This window comes from Erythrolamprus reginae, unplaced genomic scaffold, assembly GCF_031021105.1.
Source record: "Erythrolamprus reginae isolate rEryReg1 unplaced genomic scaffold, rEryReg1.hap1 H_24, whole genome shotgun sequence".
Lineage (NCBI taxonomy): Eukaryota > Metazoa > Chordata > Lepidosauria > Squamata > Dipsadidae > Erythrolamprus > Erythrolamprus reginae.
The window spans coordinates 177,047-195,088 of NW_027248478.1; the positions used below are offsets into that span (position 1 = coordinate 177,047).

At 39.5% G+C, this 18,042-nt stretch overlaps 1 protein-coding gene across 2 annotated transcripts in view; it reads left to right on the plus strand.

Annotated features, from left to right (window-relative positions):
* The window catches only part of LOC139155507 (platelet-derived growth factor C), a 182,406-nt gene extending 164,944 nt beyond the window's left edge, over positions 1–17,462 (plus strand). For both annotated transcript variants that reach the window (XM_070730659.1, XM_070730660.1), the window contains exons 4-6: positions 329–536; positions 14,561–14,778; positions 15,846–17,462. In XM_070730659.1, the coding sequence (XP_070586760.1) occupies positions 329–536; positions 14,561–14,778; positions 15,846–15,962 (543 nt within the window). In that variant the 3' untranslated portion in view covers positions 15,963–17,462. The remainder of the gene's footprint in view (positions 1–328; positions 537–14,560; positions 14,779–15,845) is intronic.
* Positions 17,463–18,042: the final 580 nt, after the last annotated feature.

Sequence of the window (18,042 nt, forward strand, 5' to 3'; positions counted from 1 at the left end):
AATAAATTTTAGCCCATCATTCAGCTGTTAGATAAAATTGTGTGCATTGTAGATATATAAGATTTAGTTTTAATCTGGAGTCGTTTATCTAACATAGGATGAGATTTTCATTGTTTTTGGAGATGAGAGTGTGAAATCTTTAATTTCTTGATGATGTACAGAAAGCCAGTTTCTATTTTTTAAAATATTACTGGTTGCTAAATAAATGTGCAGCAGTTCATTTTTCTGTTTTTTGCTTTTATAATATTTTAAAATTAGGTATCTTAATTACATTGTTTGTAACTACAGACATTATATAGAGATTATAATTTATTTTCTCTCATTGCAGCTCCACATTGAATCAGCCAGTCCAACAGTGTTGCCACCATCAGCTTTACCATTAGAATTGCTAAACAATGCTGTTGCTGCATTTAGTACCATAGAAGAACTTATCAGGTATCTTGAGCCTGACAGGTGGCAGTTAGATTTGGAAGACCTATACAAACCAGCTTGGCACCTTCTTGGGAAAGCCTACATTCATGGCAGAAAATCAAGAGGTATTTTTTATAATTTTTTCTCTTGCTTTTTCGTCTTTCTTTTATTGAACATCTAAAGCCCTTGAATACAAATTTTATATGTATGAAACCATTAATTGGCATAGGTATGTAAAATGATTGTGTTTGAAGCTGTTTACTACTTTCAGAATATCTAGAAATGGTCTAATAAATGTTATTGAATGTATTTACTAGCCCAGAGGATAACTAAGTTTGTTTCAGTGAAACACAGAATTGCTGAGATGACTACACTGTATTTCTCAAGATACTCTCCCTTAGTCTTTAAAATTATTATTATTATTATTATTATTATTATTATTATTATTATTATTATTATTGATATTTCATTATATAGACGTGGTTGGTAAATCCAAAGTAACTGAATTTAAACATGCCTGGTATAAACATATATCCATCCTAAGATAAAATAAGAAAACAGTATAAGGGCAGACTAGATGGACCATGGGGTCTTTTTTGGCCGTCAATCTTCTATGTTTCTATATAATTTTAATGTTTTATTTCTGGTCTGGTTTTATTGTAGTACAGCCACAATATTAGGCATGGGATAGGCAGTTATATAAATGTGATAGATGGATGGATGGATGGATGGATGGATGGATAGGATAGGATAGGATACGATATTTTTATCCTCATTTCCAGGATTGGGAAGGTCCTTAGATGCTCTATCACTACGACTAATAGTGATTGCCATGATTACCCCTACCTTTTAATGATACTGCTCTAGCCAGTAATAAAGAAGACTGAAATATTTTTTCAGTGCAAAGTCCCTGTTTGTTCAAACTGCCAGTCAATAGATTTATGTCCTGACATTCCTTCTCAAACCTGTTTCGCTGCTGACTTCTTTATGCATTTTAGGATTTCACAAATCCATTGAGTATACATGGTTTGAACTGCAAACCTGTGGCCCTTACCCAGAAATTAATCCATCTAAAGCTATAGAGTGTAAGCTAAGTGGAAGCTACTGTGGACTGAGAGATTCTCAGTCCGACCCAGCAGTTATCTCTTTATTCTCTTGAACATAATTAAAAAAAACAAAAGTAGTCCCCTGACTAGTAAAATAATCTTTCTAAGAAGTGATGGAAGATGAGGCACAGCTGCACTGACCCTTCAGGGCAGATTTGTTCCACCTGTTTGTCTTCCATTTTTTTCAGCACAGGATTCATGTCATTCAAAACATTAGGCAGTACACTGTTGAATCAGTAGGACAGATTCTTGTTAAAACATGTCCCTTATCTGTGTGCTGCACCAGAAAATAGTTTCCTTTTGGTTGCCTTTAAAAATGTCCTTTATATGCTGTGATCCTACTGCATAATTATAAGAAGGCCTGTAGAATGACTGTTGAGAAGCAGTTCTCACTCTGCTCCAGAGGCTTACGTTTTGATGTGAATTTAAAAACACTGCCTTAATGTATTTGATAATTAGTGTGATACAGGAAACACAAAGTTCTGTAGCGAAAAAATGTATTCAAATGAAATTTAAAATCACAATAAACATAAAGTATTACCTGGAATGATGAATAAGCAAATTTGTCTAAACTCACCTGTAAATGTTTGACTAGTCTGTAACAGAATAAAGATATAGCTGTCATCTTTTGTTTGCCTCTTGGTTTTTAATTTCTTCAGTGAATTCCTGCTGGTTTTGAACATATTTATTTTAAAATACTTTTGTGTCTTTCTGATTAAAATCTTGTTTTTAGTTTAATATGACTATTTGTGTCATTATGTATGCATTTATGTGGGGAGACACTTTGCATTCTTGCCAAATGAAGCACGGGCATTCCATTCTAAAAAGGCCAATCTGACGAAATAATAATTTTCCCATCAACAACTTCCAAAAGAAAACAATATTGAACTAATCTTTAAAGGTATTTGAGTAAGACATTAAAGTAGAATTGCCATTGAATAAACATATCACAGAATTATGACAGACATTTTAAAGGACCACCCTCAAACTACATTATCAGTGCGTAATGTAATAGCCTAAAGCAGAAAATGTGCCCCATTGAGATGACGTGGTATTCACTGTTGACATGCAGAATTATTGCAGAAATGAAAGGTTTAGGGGTCTTTTTAATTGTATGCTCCCTTTTAAAAATATGTGTTGAAAGGCATGGTTCCTGGGATTTATAATATTGATGATTTCTAAGAAAGTACAACTTTAATGCCAAATTTAATATTTAAAATTATTTGGTATATAACTTCTTAGCAATTCTTTTTAAGCAATATGAAAAAGACTGAATAATAATAGTTTTTGGTAAAAGAGTGTGTGCTTAACTTGGTTGTGTATTTGTTGTAAATATTTTCATTTTGATTAATTTATTGCCTGACATTTTTTATCTTCCATTCATTCATGTCAAATTCTTGGAGACTGCCTCAACAAGTCCCTGCAGTTTTCTTGGCAAGATTTTTTTCTAAAGTGCTTTGCCAGTTCTTCTATCCTAGGGCTGAGAGTAAGTGACTGACCCAAGATCATGTAGTTAGCGTTATGCTCAGAGCAGCATTATAGCTCAAACTTTCCCTATTTCTAGTTTTCCTTGGGTGCCAAAAGAGCGTGCACATGCGCTATTGCACATGCACAAGTGCCCACACCCATAATTCAATGCCTAGGGAGGGCAAAAACAACTTCTCCCGCCCTCTGGAGGCCTTCTGGAGATCAGAAATGGCTTGTTTCTCAACTTCTGGTGAGCCCAGTAGGTTCGTGTTTCACCCTCCCTTGGCTCCACAGGCTTCCCTGGAGGCGGGGAGGATATAAATGCCTTCCCCTATCCCTCCAGAGGCTCTCTGGAAGCCAAAAACACCCTCCCAGAGCTAGGCAGAAATCAGCTGGTCGGCACACACATGCATGTTGGAGCTGAGCTAAGGCAATGGCTCACGTGCCAACAGATATGGCTCCGCATACCACTTGTGGCACCCATGCCATAGGTTCGCCATTACTGTTCTAGTTGATACCTTAACCACTACACCAAACTGGCTCTTGCTGATAATAATATCTGTAAAACTTCAACTTTTCAAATAACTGTTAAAATTAAAGCTTTCCACACTTAAAAAAATAGATATAGTAGTGTTCTTTTTCCAAATCAAAAATAGCTATTTCATTTTCTATGGAATGTTGTAAGTGCACCATATGATACAGAGATAAGTAATTCTATACTTTCTGAGATACCAAGTTAATCTTTTGAATGTTTTCAAATTGGGTTGTCTGGAATTTAGTCATATCTAAACATGTTAAAATTATATGTTAAATATATGTGTCCTTTCTTGAAATATATTTTAAAAGAAAATATAAGCGTCCTTAATATTTCATAGTTAAAAAGACATACTTTTTATGTTTCCTATTTGTTGGGACTGCCATTAGGATTTAATCAGTGCCTATTTTCATCTTTAACTACTGCTTTTAGTGTGGGAAGCAGTTCTTTCCTGCATGTATGTATGTATTTTATTTTATTTTATTTATTTATATATTTAAATCTGCTGCCCATCACCTCAATAGGGAACTCTAGTCCCCACATTGGACATTTGAATAGCAATTTTAATTACTGCCCTGTCTCTCCAATCCTTTCTGAGTTAATCTAAGTTTGAAAAACTAGTTCATGTCCAGCGAATTTATCCTCACTCAAGCTGAAGAGTTATGTTTATAGTCTTAAAAGTTTGTGAGGAACATTTTTAACATCTACCTAGTATGAACACTTTCCTGTTTGGGTTGGAATTAGTTTTCAGGTAATAGTTCTGAATCATAAAGTTACACTGCCATTGAAAACAAGCCTCCTTCCTTATTTGACTAGCATGTCAAATTTGATGAATGAATGAGAGCCAGTTCAAAGGGTTTTTAATTTTTCTCAGAATAATAGAGTTTTCAGTTGAATTTCCTGCACAGATCTATTAACTTTTTCTCTGGTTAAGTAAACATTTACAGGAATATAAACATTCACTGATACACAAAGCTAGCATTATATCCTGCAAATTCTTAAAAGACACATATCAGAAAGATAAGAAGAATAAAGAATCCCCCCACCTTTCCCCACTTCAAAGCCTTGTTAAAGCACTTTGTGAAGCTGCTGGTCAATATCCCATGCAAAGTAAAGTGCTACAAATATTTATTACAGTATAATAAATTTTGATAAAGCATAAAATCCAATTGGCTAATCCAAATATTTTAATATAGAATCAATATATATAGGGTTAGATTTTGAAGTTTTTTGATATTTAATAAATTTATACTCCTAAAAAAAATCTAATTTAAAAAATAAAATTAAAATAGGCTACAAAATGACCAGTGATACAGAATCATGAGATTAAAACAGAGATCTCTGTTAGCTTGTGCTTTACCAACAGGAAAAAAAATTACATTCTTACTGCTCCAGAGGCAGACTTTTTTCCTGGAACCTGCTTTTTAAAATGTATTTTGAAATGATTGATTGAGAGAGAGAGAGAGAGATTAGTTTAAATCTACAAACTTTATGTATTTCCTTCTTATGGGCTTAAATTATTGAAACAAAAGTCCACCATATTTGGGGGACATCAGATTAGGAGAGAAGAAACATCCACTCTTAATAGATAAATGCCTATCTACATAAATATCAGAAATTAAACAGATGCTTACTATTAGCCATAGACATATTGATTTTAGGCTCCTAACTCAGAAAAATATTACAACTGTATAAGTCAATGATGGCAAACCTTTTTTCCCTCGGGTGCCGAAAGTGCAAGCGCACCACTATCATGTGTGTATGTGCCATAATTCAATGCTGTGACTCACCCTAACTTACTAAATTCCAAAAATAAAATAACATATAAAATATTAAATGAACAAAATGAACTTAAATCTAGGGAGGAATTGGCAATAGAAGGTATAAATATTGACTGGTGGCCATACTTTCAGTTACAAAATAAATATAGAGCTGACTTGGCACAATTTGGATTTCAACTAAATATTCAAGAAATAGATAAAATACTAATAGGCCCAGAAAGGCAAACAATTTTGAGATTTTATAACTGCATCTTAAGCTATAAAATGGTAGAAGAAAGGGTGAAAGAGGTTATGATCACTTGGGCCCAAAATATAGGACATGTGATTGATTTGGAGCAATGGGGAAAGCTATGGAGCTATAACCTCAAATTGACAATCTCTGCGGCATATAAAGAGAATCTATACAAAATGTGTATAGATGGCACCTTCCCCCCAGTAAGACTAGAATTTCCCCTAAATGTTGGAAGTGCAAAGTATAATTAGGGACATATTTTCACATGTGGTGGACATGCCGAGAGGCCAGGACCTATTTGAAGAAAATTCAAAGTGGCTGAAAGATATTACAAAAATTGATTTAGAACTAAGACCAGAAGTATTCCTACTAGGTAGGATGGATCACAAAATCCACAAAGACAACAAATATCTGATCATCCATTTAACAACAGTAGCAAGAATATGCTATGCTCAATCTTGGAAGAAAGAAACTACTCCCACCAACCTACAGATTTTAAATAAAACTCTGGAACTGGCAGAAATGAACAGACTAACGATGAAAAGAAAAGGAAGACACGGAATATTTTAAAGTATGGGATAAATTGTACAACTGGCTAAACAAAAATAGGATAAAATAAACTAAACACATTTGCATAGGGGTGTTATATGGAAAATATGTATCGATAGGAAGATATAATAAGAGATATAATAGAGATTAAAGAGTAGGTAAATATAAAAGATTACCGTATATACGCGAGTATAAGCCGAGTTTTTCAGCCCAAAAAATGGGCTGAAAAACACAACCTCGGCTTATACTCAGGTCATTGACAAAGTCACCACAAGAGGGCGCCATTGCTTGAGCCAGAGCGAGGAGGCACCAGCTTTTGTCCCCTCTCGCACGCCATAGGAGCTGTGGGAGGGGGGAGGCTGTTGCCTTCTCTCCCTGGCTCAAGCAAAGGAGCCAGCCATGTGCTCCAACCGAGAGGGGGGGAAAGCAGTGGAAAGCTGGTGAGGTCGTGTGTGTGTGTGTGTGTGTGTGCGTGCATGCCCCCTCTCGCCCCCACCGTGAAAAAAGCCAGCTACCTCTTGCTGAAACCCAGAGGCTTTTTTTTTTACTCCCTGTGTGTATTTGTCAACAGGTTTACAGTAACTATTCCTTGCTCTCTCTGCATTGCCCTTAGTTGGATTAAAAAGGCCCCCTGCTGTCAGATTCTCCTCCCCCTCCTTTGAAAGGATTTAAACTGTTTAAAAAATGGTATTTTGTGGTAGTTGCTGTCCTTGCTTGGATAGGATCTAATAATGTGTTATGAGGCAGAGCTAGACAGGAATTCCTAAAGTGTGTTTGTGGATCTTTAAAAGTTGCCTTTTATAAAGTGGGTTTGAGAGCAAGTTTCAATTAACAAGTATGAGGGGAAGCATTTTACATATTTTAAAAATGAGTTTGAATCTAAATAGGACCTGCATATTTAGGATACAAAACCACAAGAGCTGTCTTTGTTTAGCAAGTTTTGCTTGTCTCGCTAGTCTGTCTGTCTCCCTATCTATCTGTCTGTCTATCTATCTATCTATCTATCTATCTATCTATCTATCTGTATCTATTTCTATCTATCTATCTATCTATTTTTCTATCTTTCTATCTATCTATTTTTCTATCTATCTACAGTGGTCCCTCGATTATCGCGAGGGTTCCATTCCAGGACCCCTCGCGATAATCGATTTTTCGCGAAGTAGCAGCGCGGAAGTAAAAACACCATCTGCGCATGCGCGATCTCTTTTTTTTTTAATGGCCGCGCATGCGCAGATGGTGGGGCGACGGCAGTTCGGAGGCTGGCAATGGTTACTTTTCATGCCGGCCACTCCCCCCAGCGCCTCCGGGCTCCTCGCAGCTACACCCCGCCCGCCCGATTCGCCCCTCTCACCGGCTTTCTTGGGGCACGAGTCCTTCTGCCACTTCTGATATGCCAGTCCAATTTGAACCAGGTTTTTTGGCACTCCCAAGTTGCTAGCTCTCAGTGAGAAATCTTTAGTTTATGATTTCAAAGTTAATTTTGAACCAGGTTTTTTTGCCCGCCCAAGTTGCTAGCTCTCAGTGAGAAATCTTTAGTTTATGATTTCAAAGTTAATTTTGAACCAGGTTTTTTTGCCTGCTCAAGTTGCTAGCTCTCAGTGAGAAATCTTTAGTTTATGATTTCAAAGTTAATTTTGAACCAGGTTTTTTTGCCCGCCCAAGTTGCTAGCTCTCAGTGAGAAATCTTTAGTTTATGATTTCAAAGTTAATTTTGAACCAGGTTTTTTTGCCCGCCCAAGTTGCTAGCTCTCAGTGAGAAATCTTTAGTTTATGATTTCAAAGTTAATTTTGAACCAGGTTTTTTTGCCCGCCCAAGTTGCTAGCTCTCAGTGAGAAATCTTTAGTTTATGATTTCAAAGTTAATTTTGAACCAGGTTTTTTTGCCTGCCCAAGTTGCTAGCTCTCAGTGAGAAATCTTTAGTTTATGATTTCAAAGTTAATTTTGAACCAGGTTTTTTTGCCTGCCCAAGTTGCTAGCTCTCAGTGAGAAATCTTTAGTTTATGATTTCAAAGTTAATTTTGAACCAGGTTTTTTTGCCTGCCCAAGTTGCTAGCTCTCAGTGAGAAATCTTTAGTTTATGATTTCAAAGTTAATTTTGAACCAGGTTTTTTGGCCTGCCCAAGTTGCTAGCTCTCAGTGAAAAATCTTTAGTTTATGATTCCAAAGTTAATTTTGAACCAGGTTTTTTGGCCTGCCCAAGTTGCTAGCTCTCAGTGAGAAATCTTTAATTTATGATTTACCAGTTACATTTGAACCAGGTTTTTTGGCCCTCATGTCCTCCTTCCATCCCTCCCTCCATCCCTCCCTCCTTCCTTTCGTAAAAAGCCCTTAAACAATGACAGAATAAAAAACCCCAGCCCTCACCTGTTTGAATTTCATTCATTCACTCAGTCATTCATTCATTCTTCTCTATACCACTCAGTCCCAACACTTTCAACCCACAAATTACCATTCCCCATCCCCTTAATGTACTGTACTGTACTGTACGTACCTGTACCTGTACCTGTACTGTACACATTGAATAACACTTAGTCATCCTGATAGAAATAATAAAAATATTTATTTACATTTTTACATTTTTTGGGGGGGGTTAGCATAACTAGGATAAATCGGGATCTTCTTCTATCACCATGTCTACAATGGACGCTGCAGGTGATGGTGTGACAGACCTCGTGGTTTTCGTGACAAACATAGTTATGGGCAGTTGTTGGCGCTTTTTCTTTTGCTTGGCTAACATGGCTCTGTATGGTGCAATGGTGTTGTCAAGGGAGGCCTTAAATTGTAAAGAGCGAGTCATGTGGGGATCCCAAAGTTCCGCCATGCGTTGGAGATTTGCAGCAGCTCTGTTCATTTCTGCAAGCCGCTCAAGCGTTAGGCCAACATCTTCTTCTTCCTCAGCTTCTTCAGCTCCCTCTTGCTCCTCTTCTTCACTCGCTGACCTGGTCAGCTCCTCCAGATCTCTGTCTGTCAGCGGTAGGCCATGCTCATCAAGCAAACCATTGACTTCCTCTGGTGTCATGTCAACGAAGCCTTCTCCACCCAGTGCCTGTGCCAGCCTCACAGAGTTCTGGACTGCAGCATCTTGAATTTCTTCGGGAGCAAATCCCCTGTGAGCATGCACCACTTCTGGCCACAATTTCCTCCAGCAGGCATTCATTGTCTGTGACTTCATATCCACCAAGGCACTCTGAATGTTCTTCAGACAAGATGCAATTGTGTACTGACGCCAGTAGGCCTTCAATGTGAAGTTTTCATCAGCATCCATTGCTTCCACAATGCTTCCAAGAGAATTGCGCATGTACAGTGCCTTTAATGCACAGATAACACCTTGATCCATCGGCTGGATAAGCGATGTGGTGTTTGGTGGCAAGAATTCGACTTGCACCCCATCATGTTCATGTTCCAGGTGATCATGGCCTCCAGCATTGTCCATTAGGAGAAGCACTTTGAAATCGAGTCCTTTGCCAGCCAAATACACCTGCACCTGTGGGATGAAGCACTGATGAAACCAGTCCCGCGTGAGGGGTTTTGTAATCCATGCTTTAGGATTATGCATCCAGTACACTGGCAATGCATTCTTATTTCTGTTCTTGAGGGCTCTTGGATTTCGTGACCTATAGATTAGCCCTGGCTTCATTCCCACACATGATCAAAGTCACCCGATCTTTCATGGCCTTAAAGCCAGGGGGTTTGGCTTCATCTTGCATCAAGAAAGTCCTTGAAGGCATCCTCTTCCAGAACAGGCCTGTTTCGTCCATGTTGAACACCTGTTCTGGAAGGTAGCCCCCTTCTGCAATTAGGTCTTTAAACGTGCCCTGGACAAAGTTTTCGGCTGCACCTGTATCTGCTGAGGCAGCTTCTCCGTGCAATGACACACTCTTCAGGCCATAGCGCCGTTGAAATTTATCAAACCACCCTTTGCTTGCTGTCAATGTGGCTGGGGCTAAAGAAGCAGAAGATGTTGATGGCTGGCGGTCTTCAGGGTCACCAGCACCTTCATCTACAGAGAATGACAGGAAAGGGAGAGAGAAGTGACTTGAATGAAAGCATACAGTCCTTCCTTCCCTCCTTCCTTCCATCCCTCCCTCCTTCCTTCCATCCCTCCTTCCATCCCTCCCCCCCTCCTTTCTCTCCCCCCTTCCATCCCTCCCTCCTTCCTTTCTCTCCCTCCTTTCTCTCCCTCCTTCCATCCCTCCCTCCTTCCTTCCATCCTTCCTTCCATCCCTCCCCCCTCCTTTCTCTCCCCCCTTCCATCCCTCCCTCCTTCCTTTCTCTCCCTCCTTTCTCTCCCTCCTTCCATCTCTCCCTCCTTCCTTCCATCCCTCCTTCCATCCCTCCCCCCCTCCTTTCTCTCCCCCTTCCATCCCTCCCTCCTACCTTTCTCTCCCTCCTTTCTCCCCCTCATTCCCTCCCTGCTTCCTTCCATCCCTCCTTCCATCCCTCCTTCCATCCCTCCCCCTCCTTTCTCTCCCCCTTCCATCCCTCCTTCCTTTCTCTCCCTCCTTTCTCTCCCCCCCTTCCATCCCTCCCTCCTACCTTTCTCTCCCTCCTTTCTCTCCTTCCCTCCCTCCTTCCTTCCATCCCTCCTTCCATCCCTCCCCCTTCCTTTCTCTCCTTCCTTTCATCCCTCCCTCCTTCCTTCCATCCTTCCTTTCTCTCCCTCCTTTCTCTCCTTCCTTCCATCCCTCCCTCCTTCCTTCCATCCCTCCCCCCTCCTTTCTCTCCCCCCTTCCATCCCTCTCTCCCTCCTTTCTCTCCCTCCTTCCATCCCTCCCTCCTTCCTTCCATCCTTCCTTCCATCCCTCCCCCCTCCTTTCTCTCCCCCTTCCATCCCTCCCTCCTTCCTTTCTCTCCCTCCTTTCTCTCCCTCCTTCCATCCCTCCCTCCTTCCTTCCATCCCTCCTTCCATCCCTCCCCCCCTCCTTTCTCTCCCCCTTCCATCCCTCCCTCCTTCCTTTCTCTCCCTTTTTTCTCTCCTTCCTTCCATCCCTCCTTCCTTCCATCCTTCCTTTCTCTCCCTCCTTTCTCTCCTTCCATCCCTCCCTCCCTCCTTCTTTAAAAAACACTTAAATATAAAAAACACCAGCCCTCACCTGGGTCTCCCTCATCTGCATCTGTGTCTTCAAGACGGTTGTACAATTGCTGCGCCTTGGTTCGTATAGTGTTCGTATCCAAAGCAATGCTCTTTTTTCGGCAGTCTTCTACCCACACAGACAAAGCAGCTTCCATCTTCATAAGGCGTTTGTTTCTAGGCGTCACCATTCTTTTTGCAGCCTTGTTGAATGATATCAGAGAAGTTTGCCTTATCTTCTTCTCATCTTTCTTAATGTATCGCACAGTCGATTCGTTGATCCCATAATGGCGACCAACCTCTACATTAGACTGTCCCGCTTTCAGCATGTCCAAAAGTTCAATCTTTTCCTTGATTGTCAGCATCTTCCGGGTCTTTTTAGCGTCGCCGCCTCCACTCCGCATGGAACGTTTAGGTGCCATCTTCAAAGAAGTCTTCACAAACAGCTCCAAGACACAGATGCAAGACACAGATGCAAGACACAGATGCAAGACACAGATGCAAGAAACAGCTCCGACAAACAGCTCAAAAAGCAAGACACAGCTCAGCTCGAAGAAACGGCTGCAAAAGTTTCAAAGCAAAGCACGCTGAGCAAACAACACTGGTTGGCCGAGATTTCTGTCCATCAGCAATGACAACGCTGATTGGCTGAAATTTTGCTGTATCACCATTGCCGGGCAAACTTATTGCAATGGCAAAGCTGATTGGCCGAGATTTCGGCCAACCAGCAATGGTAGACGTCAGTTTGGTGATGATGCGTGACGTCATCTGGCGGGAAAAACCACGCACGTATTTTTAATTTATTTTTCTTTGGAAAATCGCGATATAGCGTTTCGCGAAGATCGAGATGGTAACAATTGCTAAAAATCGCGGATATAGCGTTTCACGAAGATTGAGATCGCGAAACTCGGGGGATCACTGTATTTTTCTTTCTATCTATCTATCTATCTTTCTATCTGTCTATCTTTCTATCTATCTATCTATCTATTTTTCTATCTATCTATTTTTCTTTCTATCTATCTATCTATCTATCTGTATCTATTTCTATCTATCTATCTATTTTTTTATCTGTCTGTCTGTCTATCTATCTTTCTATCTCTATCTATCTATCTATCTATCTATCTATCTATCTATCTATTTGGTTTTCTATGCTGATAACCTCACAGCAGCTAATGCTGAAGCTCTTCTTATTTGTTTGTTTGTTTGTTTGTTTGTTTATTTATTTAATTGGATTTGTATGCCATCCCTCTCCAAGGACTCAGGGTGGCTCACAGCATATATAAAAACAGAACAATAATGTAAATCCAATTAATAATGAGAAGGAATCCAGTTTTGAAGGATTTTAACTCTTAGGTTTTAGCTTTGTTGCTGATCGAGCTACTTTTTTTACTTTTTAATTTATTGTTAATATTGTTAATTTGTTTACCCTCTTTTAAATTTACAGAGCTAGTTTACTGGTTTTCTTTAAAATAAATATTCTAAAACATGTCTCAATTAATGTAATTTTATTGTTTTCCATTTTTATAAGTTACCAGTAGCCACTGCATTTTCTAACCTCGGCTTATACTCGGGTCAATACGTTTTCCCAGTTTTTGTGGCAAAAATTGGTGCCTCGGCTTATACTCGGGTCAGCTTATACTCGAGTATATACGGTAAAACTACGGATGAGCTAATTTATAAAGGTGAACTATATCAACTATAATATAAAATTAATTAAAATTAAGAATCTTTATCAAGATGATAAAATTGCAATATGCCAAAAGATAAGATCGTAAACATATACAGTGATCCCTCGAGTTTCGCGATCTCGATGTTCGCTAAACGCTATATCGCGAGTTTTCAACCCGGAAGTAAACTCCACCATCTGCGCATGCGTGCCCTTCCACGCATGCGTAGATGGTGGAGTTTCCCCGCCGGGCAGAGGCTTCCCTGGGTCTTCCCCCACTTGCCCCGGTAAGACAGCGGCGGTGCGAGCAACGGGGCGGGCGGGCGGCACGCGCGGGGGAAACCCCTGCTCCGCTTCCCAGCTGAGAAGCGGAGCTAGGGTGTCCCCAAGCGCGCGCGCGCTTTGGGACACCCCCGGCTCCGCTTCTCAGCTGGGAAGCGGAGCTGGCAATGGCGGACACCGCGCGCGAGCGCGGGGATACCCCAGCTCTGCTTCCCAGCTGGGAAGCGGAGCTAGGGTGTCCCCAAGCGCGCGCGCGCTTCGGGACACCCCCGGCTCCGCTTCTCAGCTGGGAAGCGGAGCTGGCAATGGCGGACGCCGCGCGCGAGCGCGGGGATACCCCAGCTCTGCTTCCCAGCTGAGAAGCGGAGCTAGGGTGTCCCCAAGCGCGCGCGCGCTTCGGGACACCCCCCGGCTCCGCTTCTCAGCTGGGAAGCGGAGCTGGCAATGGCGGGCGAAGGGCGGGCGGCGGTGGAAGTAAAAACACCATCTGCGCATGCGCAGATGGTGTTTTTACTTCCGCACCGCTACTTCGCGAAAAATCGATCATCGCGAGGGGTCCTGGAACGGAACCCTCGCGATGATCGAGGGATCACTGTATACGATACAATATGGACTACTGCACAAAATATAGTAAGATACCAGCAGATAGTGAAGAGAGAACAAGGATATCTCTCTTGTTTTTTAATTGTTTGTAAGTTTCTCTTCTTTCTGTTTCTTTTCTTTTCAAATGATTCTATATGTATATCTGTAACGATACTGTATACTTTTGTATTTCTTTTCTAAATATTTTTTTTTTTTAAATCTATAAACTATGTATTTTCTTCTTATGGGCTAAAGTTATTGAAACAAAAGTCACCATATTGATAGATTAAATACCTATCCACATAAACATCAGAAATTTAATAGATACTTTACTATCAGCCATAGACATTGATTTTATGGGGTAGGTTCCTAACTCAGAAAAATGTTATAACTGTATAAGTCAATGATGGCAAACTTTTTTTCCTCAGGTGCCGAAAGTGCAAGCACACCACTATCGCACGTGTGCACATGCCATAATTCAAAGCCTCCCACATGCCCCATCCCGTGCATGTACATATGACCCACTTCCATTGCCCCACCCCACACGGATGCATGCACAATCCACCCTACTCACCCATTTCCCGACTTCCGGTGGGTGTGGTAGGTCTGTTTTTTGCCGCGCCCCCCCCCCAGTTCCAGAGGCTTCCCTGGAGCCTGCAGAGAGTGAAAACTCCCCCAACACCCCCTGGAGGCCCTCCGGAGGCCAGAAACCCTTTCTCAGAACCTCTACTGGAACCAAAAATCAGCTGACCAGCGCGCACATGCATGCTGGACCTGACCTAGGGCAATGGCAATATTTGAATAGCTCTTGTTTCTACATAGTTTTTCTAAAAGAATTTAATGATCAAATTACAATAAATATTGGTTTGTTGTTTAGTTGTAGATTTGAACCTGCTTAAGGAGGAAGTAAGAATGTATAGCTGTACTCCACGCAACTTTTCAGTATCAGTACGAGAAGAATTGAAACGAACAGACACCATTTTTTGGCCACTTTGTCTTCTGGTTAAACGCTGCGGTGGAAATTGTGCCTGTTGTCAACATTCTTGCAGTGAATGCCAATGTGTTCCTACCAAAGTCACCAAAAAGTATCACGAGGTATCGTATTAAAAAAATGTGGCCAAGAAAAATTATAATACTAGATAGTTATTAGAAAACTGCTTGGGTGGCAATATTTGAGATTTCAATTTACAGATAATTTTTGAGGCAGTTTTGTTTTGTCTTGTCTTATGTTTCTAACTACTGCTACGTTCAATCTGCTTGTCAGGACTCCAAGTAAAATACCCATAACAAACAAAAGTAAATTCCTCAAAGATTATGTTTACTAGATTGATTGATTGATTGATTGATTGATTGATTGATTGATTGGACTTATATGCTGCCCCTCTCTCAACCAACTTTTAATTAGGTGAAAACCATGTTTTTCAACAACCGGTAATTAAAAGTACAAGTTTTTCACTTTTTCAAAACAATTAGGTGCATGGTCCAATCAGTATGCTGCCCAGTTGCTAGGTAACTCCAGTCCCCTTCTTTCAAGCACTTGCAGGAATGTCCTTGGTTCCCAAAAGAAAGTATTTTGTTTTGGCTACAACACAGCAACTATCTCAATTACCCCCTCCCCATCCCTCTTCTCCAGTGTATCAGTGTTGAAGTCTCAAAATAGCCTCAGTCTTGACACTGCTAGTTTATTAGGGAAATTACGGTGAATAACAAGTACAGTAGAAGCACTGCAGTCTTCATCTGTAAAGATTTTATTGATGGCTACCCATCTTGATTTCTGTACCCTGAACTAGGATAAGTTTTGCATGTAGTTTATTTCAATATTAAATACTAATTGGGGACTCCAATTTTTGAGGATCATAATTTTTATTTTTTTTAATATATTTTATTAAATTTATATACAATTAAAAAGACAGTACATAATTTTTAAATTATTATATTGATTTATATTTGCAAATGTTGGAACAAGGAAGCCAAAGCCTTCTTTAGTAAACTATTTTTGAGTCAAGATATATTAGAACATGCATAAATCGTGAATAGGATTTTAAGATGAATATGTACCTGTCACAGACAAATACTGATTTCTAACACAGGAATATGGATTTTATTTAATGATTTGCTTATTCTAATGGCATTTAAAATGACAGCTGGCTGTTCCCTTGTAGGTCCTGCAGCTGAAGCCCAGAAGTGGTTTAAGAGGATTGCATAAATCTCTGACAGATGTCCCTTTGGATCATCATGAGGAGTGTGACTGTGTGTGTAAAGGAAATACAGAAGGATAAAGGAACTTCTTTCTTCTACAGCACATTGAATATGAGTCTTATTCTGTTCTGGGGCTTGTGCATTAATCTCCTTGTATAATCTCAGTTGTTTCCTTTGAATATCTTCAATGTTCAAGATTGATGGTTCTAAGGAGATGAAGATAGAAGAAATGAAACTCGGATTATGTATGCAATGTAACAGCACATGAAAGCCCACTAAAACTATGAGCAGAAGGCATTAATGAGTATTTATTTTCTTCCACCTTGATATAAATATATAATATCATCTCTTTTGCTCATCCTGAATTTTAAAAGATTTAAGTTTAGAAATGTTCAAAGCCCGAACTATTCTAATAGCCCTCCTTCTGCAGGTCAATTACTTCTGGCTTATCATTCTAAACATCTGGAATCTTACTTCACTTATTGCAGTAACTCCTACATGTCCTAAATTAAAGTGTTGATTGCGTAAAACTCTTATATTTTTCACTTATAGATGTGAAAAAGACTGCACACTTTTCTATGTTTTTCCCCAGTCAGGTACCTATCATTTTGCAAAAATGCCTGGTCAGTATATGTGAGCAAGGAGGAAAAAATGAAAACAATGAAGTGTCTTTATTCCTCCCACTAGTGCCTTCAAGTTTTTTTGTTTGTTTATATTTTTATATTTTTGTTGTGTACATTTTTATACTCTGATGGCATAACAATTTGCTTTTCTAATCTTGTTAAATATATCTATTTTTTACCAAAGGTATTTAATTTTCTTTGTATTTACAACCTAGAAAAATTGTATTTTAGTCCTGTAAAACCCAGAGTCAGCTTTACAGGAAGAGGATAGCAAAAATTACTGGTTGTATAATTCAAGAGATGTAGTGGTGCACGTGCACATAGAAAAATAAAGCAGATGAAAATATGACTCTGACTTTACAATTGTAGATAAATAGATTGATGATGCTGGGATAAGAAGGAACATAATATCTGTTTTAAGCCTTTTTAAATTCTAGTGCCTTGATCTAGAGAGAATGTCTGTGAGCATAGAAACAGGCTTCAGCATGCATAAATAAGAAAATAAAATTCTGATAAGCATCAGAATACTCATCAGAGGATAGCTGTCAACCTGCATTGCACTGGCTTGAATGGATTACATATCTGTACCATCTACATCCTGGCAGAATTGTTTTTTGCAAAAATATAGTTTTTTATGTGATCTATGATAGATTGGGAAGCAGGTATCTTCATGAAAAAATAATAATAAATTCCAACACAGTGAGGTCTTATCACCAAATTATATACTGGGTCGATTAAAAATATGCACATATTTATTGCTACAGACATAAGAATTTTAATATTATCATTGAAGTTGCTTCCTCATAATGCCTATAGTTTCCAGTATTTTAATGATGTATAGTATAATTTCTGAAATGTGGTTTTGCTTAAAGTGTGTACTGTTTATATATAAACTAGTACATTTATTCTCGTCTTGGACAAGAAGGGAAGAAGTAGTAAAATATTTTGCTTGTAAAATACTTCTAAATTGTCTAGTGTTATTTTGTGTGAATGCCTGTTTCCTTTTATTGTTTAGTTTTATGTAATTCACAAAATAATTATTGAGATAGAAAGAACTCACTATATCTACCTATGGAAGGTAGTTACCATTTAATTTTTAAAAGTTGATTTCTTCCCCCCCCCCCCCCCCCGTGGCATATGCTATCTAGCAATCTAATCTCTTCCATTTCAGTTGCTACAGGAAATATATGAACAGCTGCGTATAAATACTTAGTAACTTCTGGTTAAATTGTATGTTTTATTGAACGCCTAAATCAGGGATGTCAAGCTGGCAGCCCACAGCACGTACGGTATGTATTATATGCAGGCCATGCCCACCCCACCCCAGCTCTGCGAAGGTGGAAGGTCATGATACATCATGTGACGGCAACGTGACACCAAGAGTTTGAACCCGTGGCCTAAATGAATAGAAGTTGACACAACCTCAGGCATGAGAAGGAAAAAAATGATACATTCCTGCAAATGTTGATGCACACTTGTTATTTCAATACAGGTATTGAAATTAATTTATTCACAATAAATTAATAGGAAATATGAC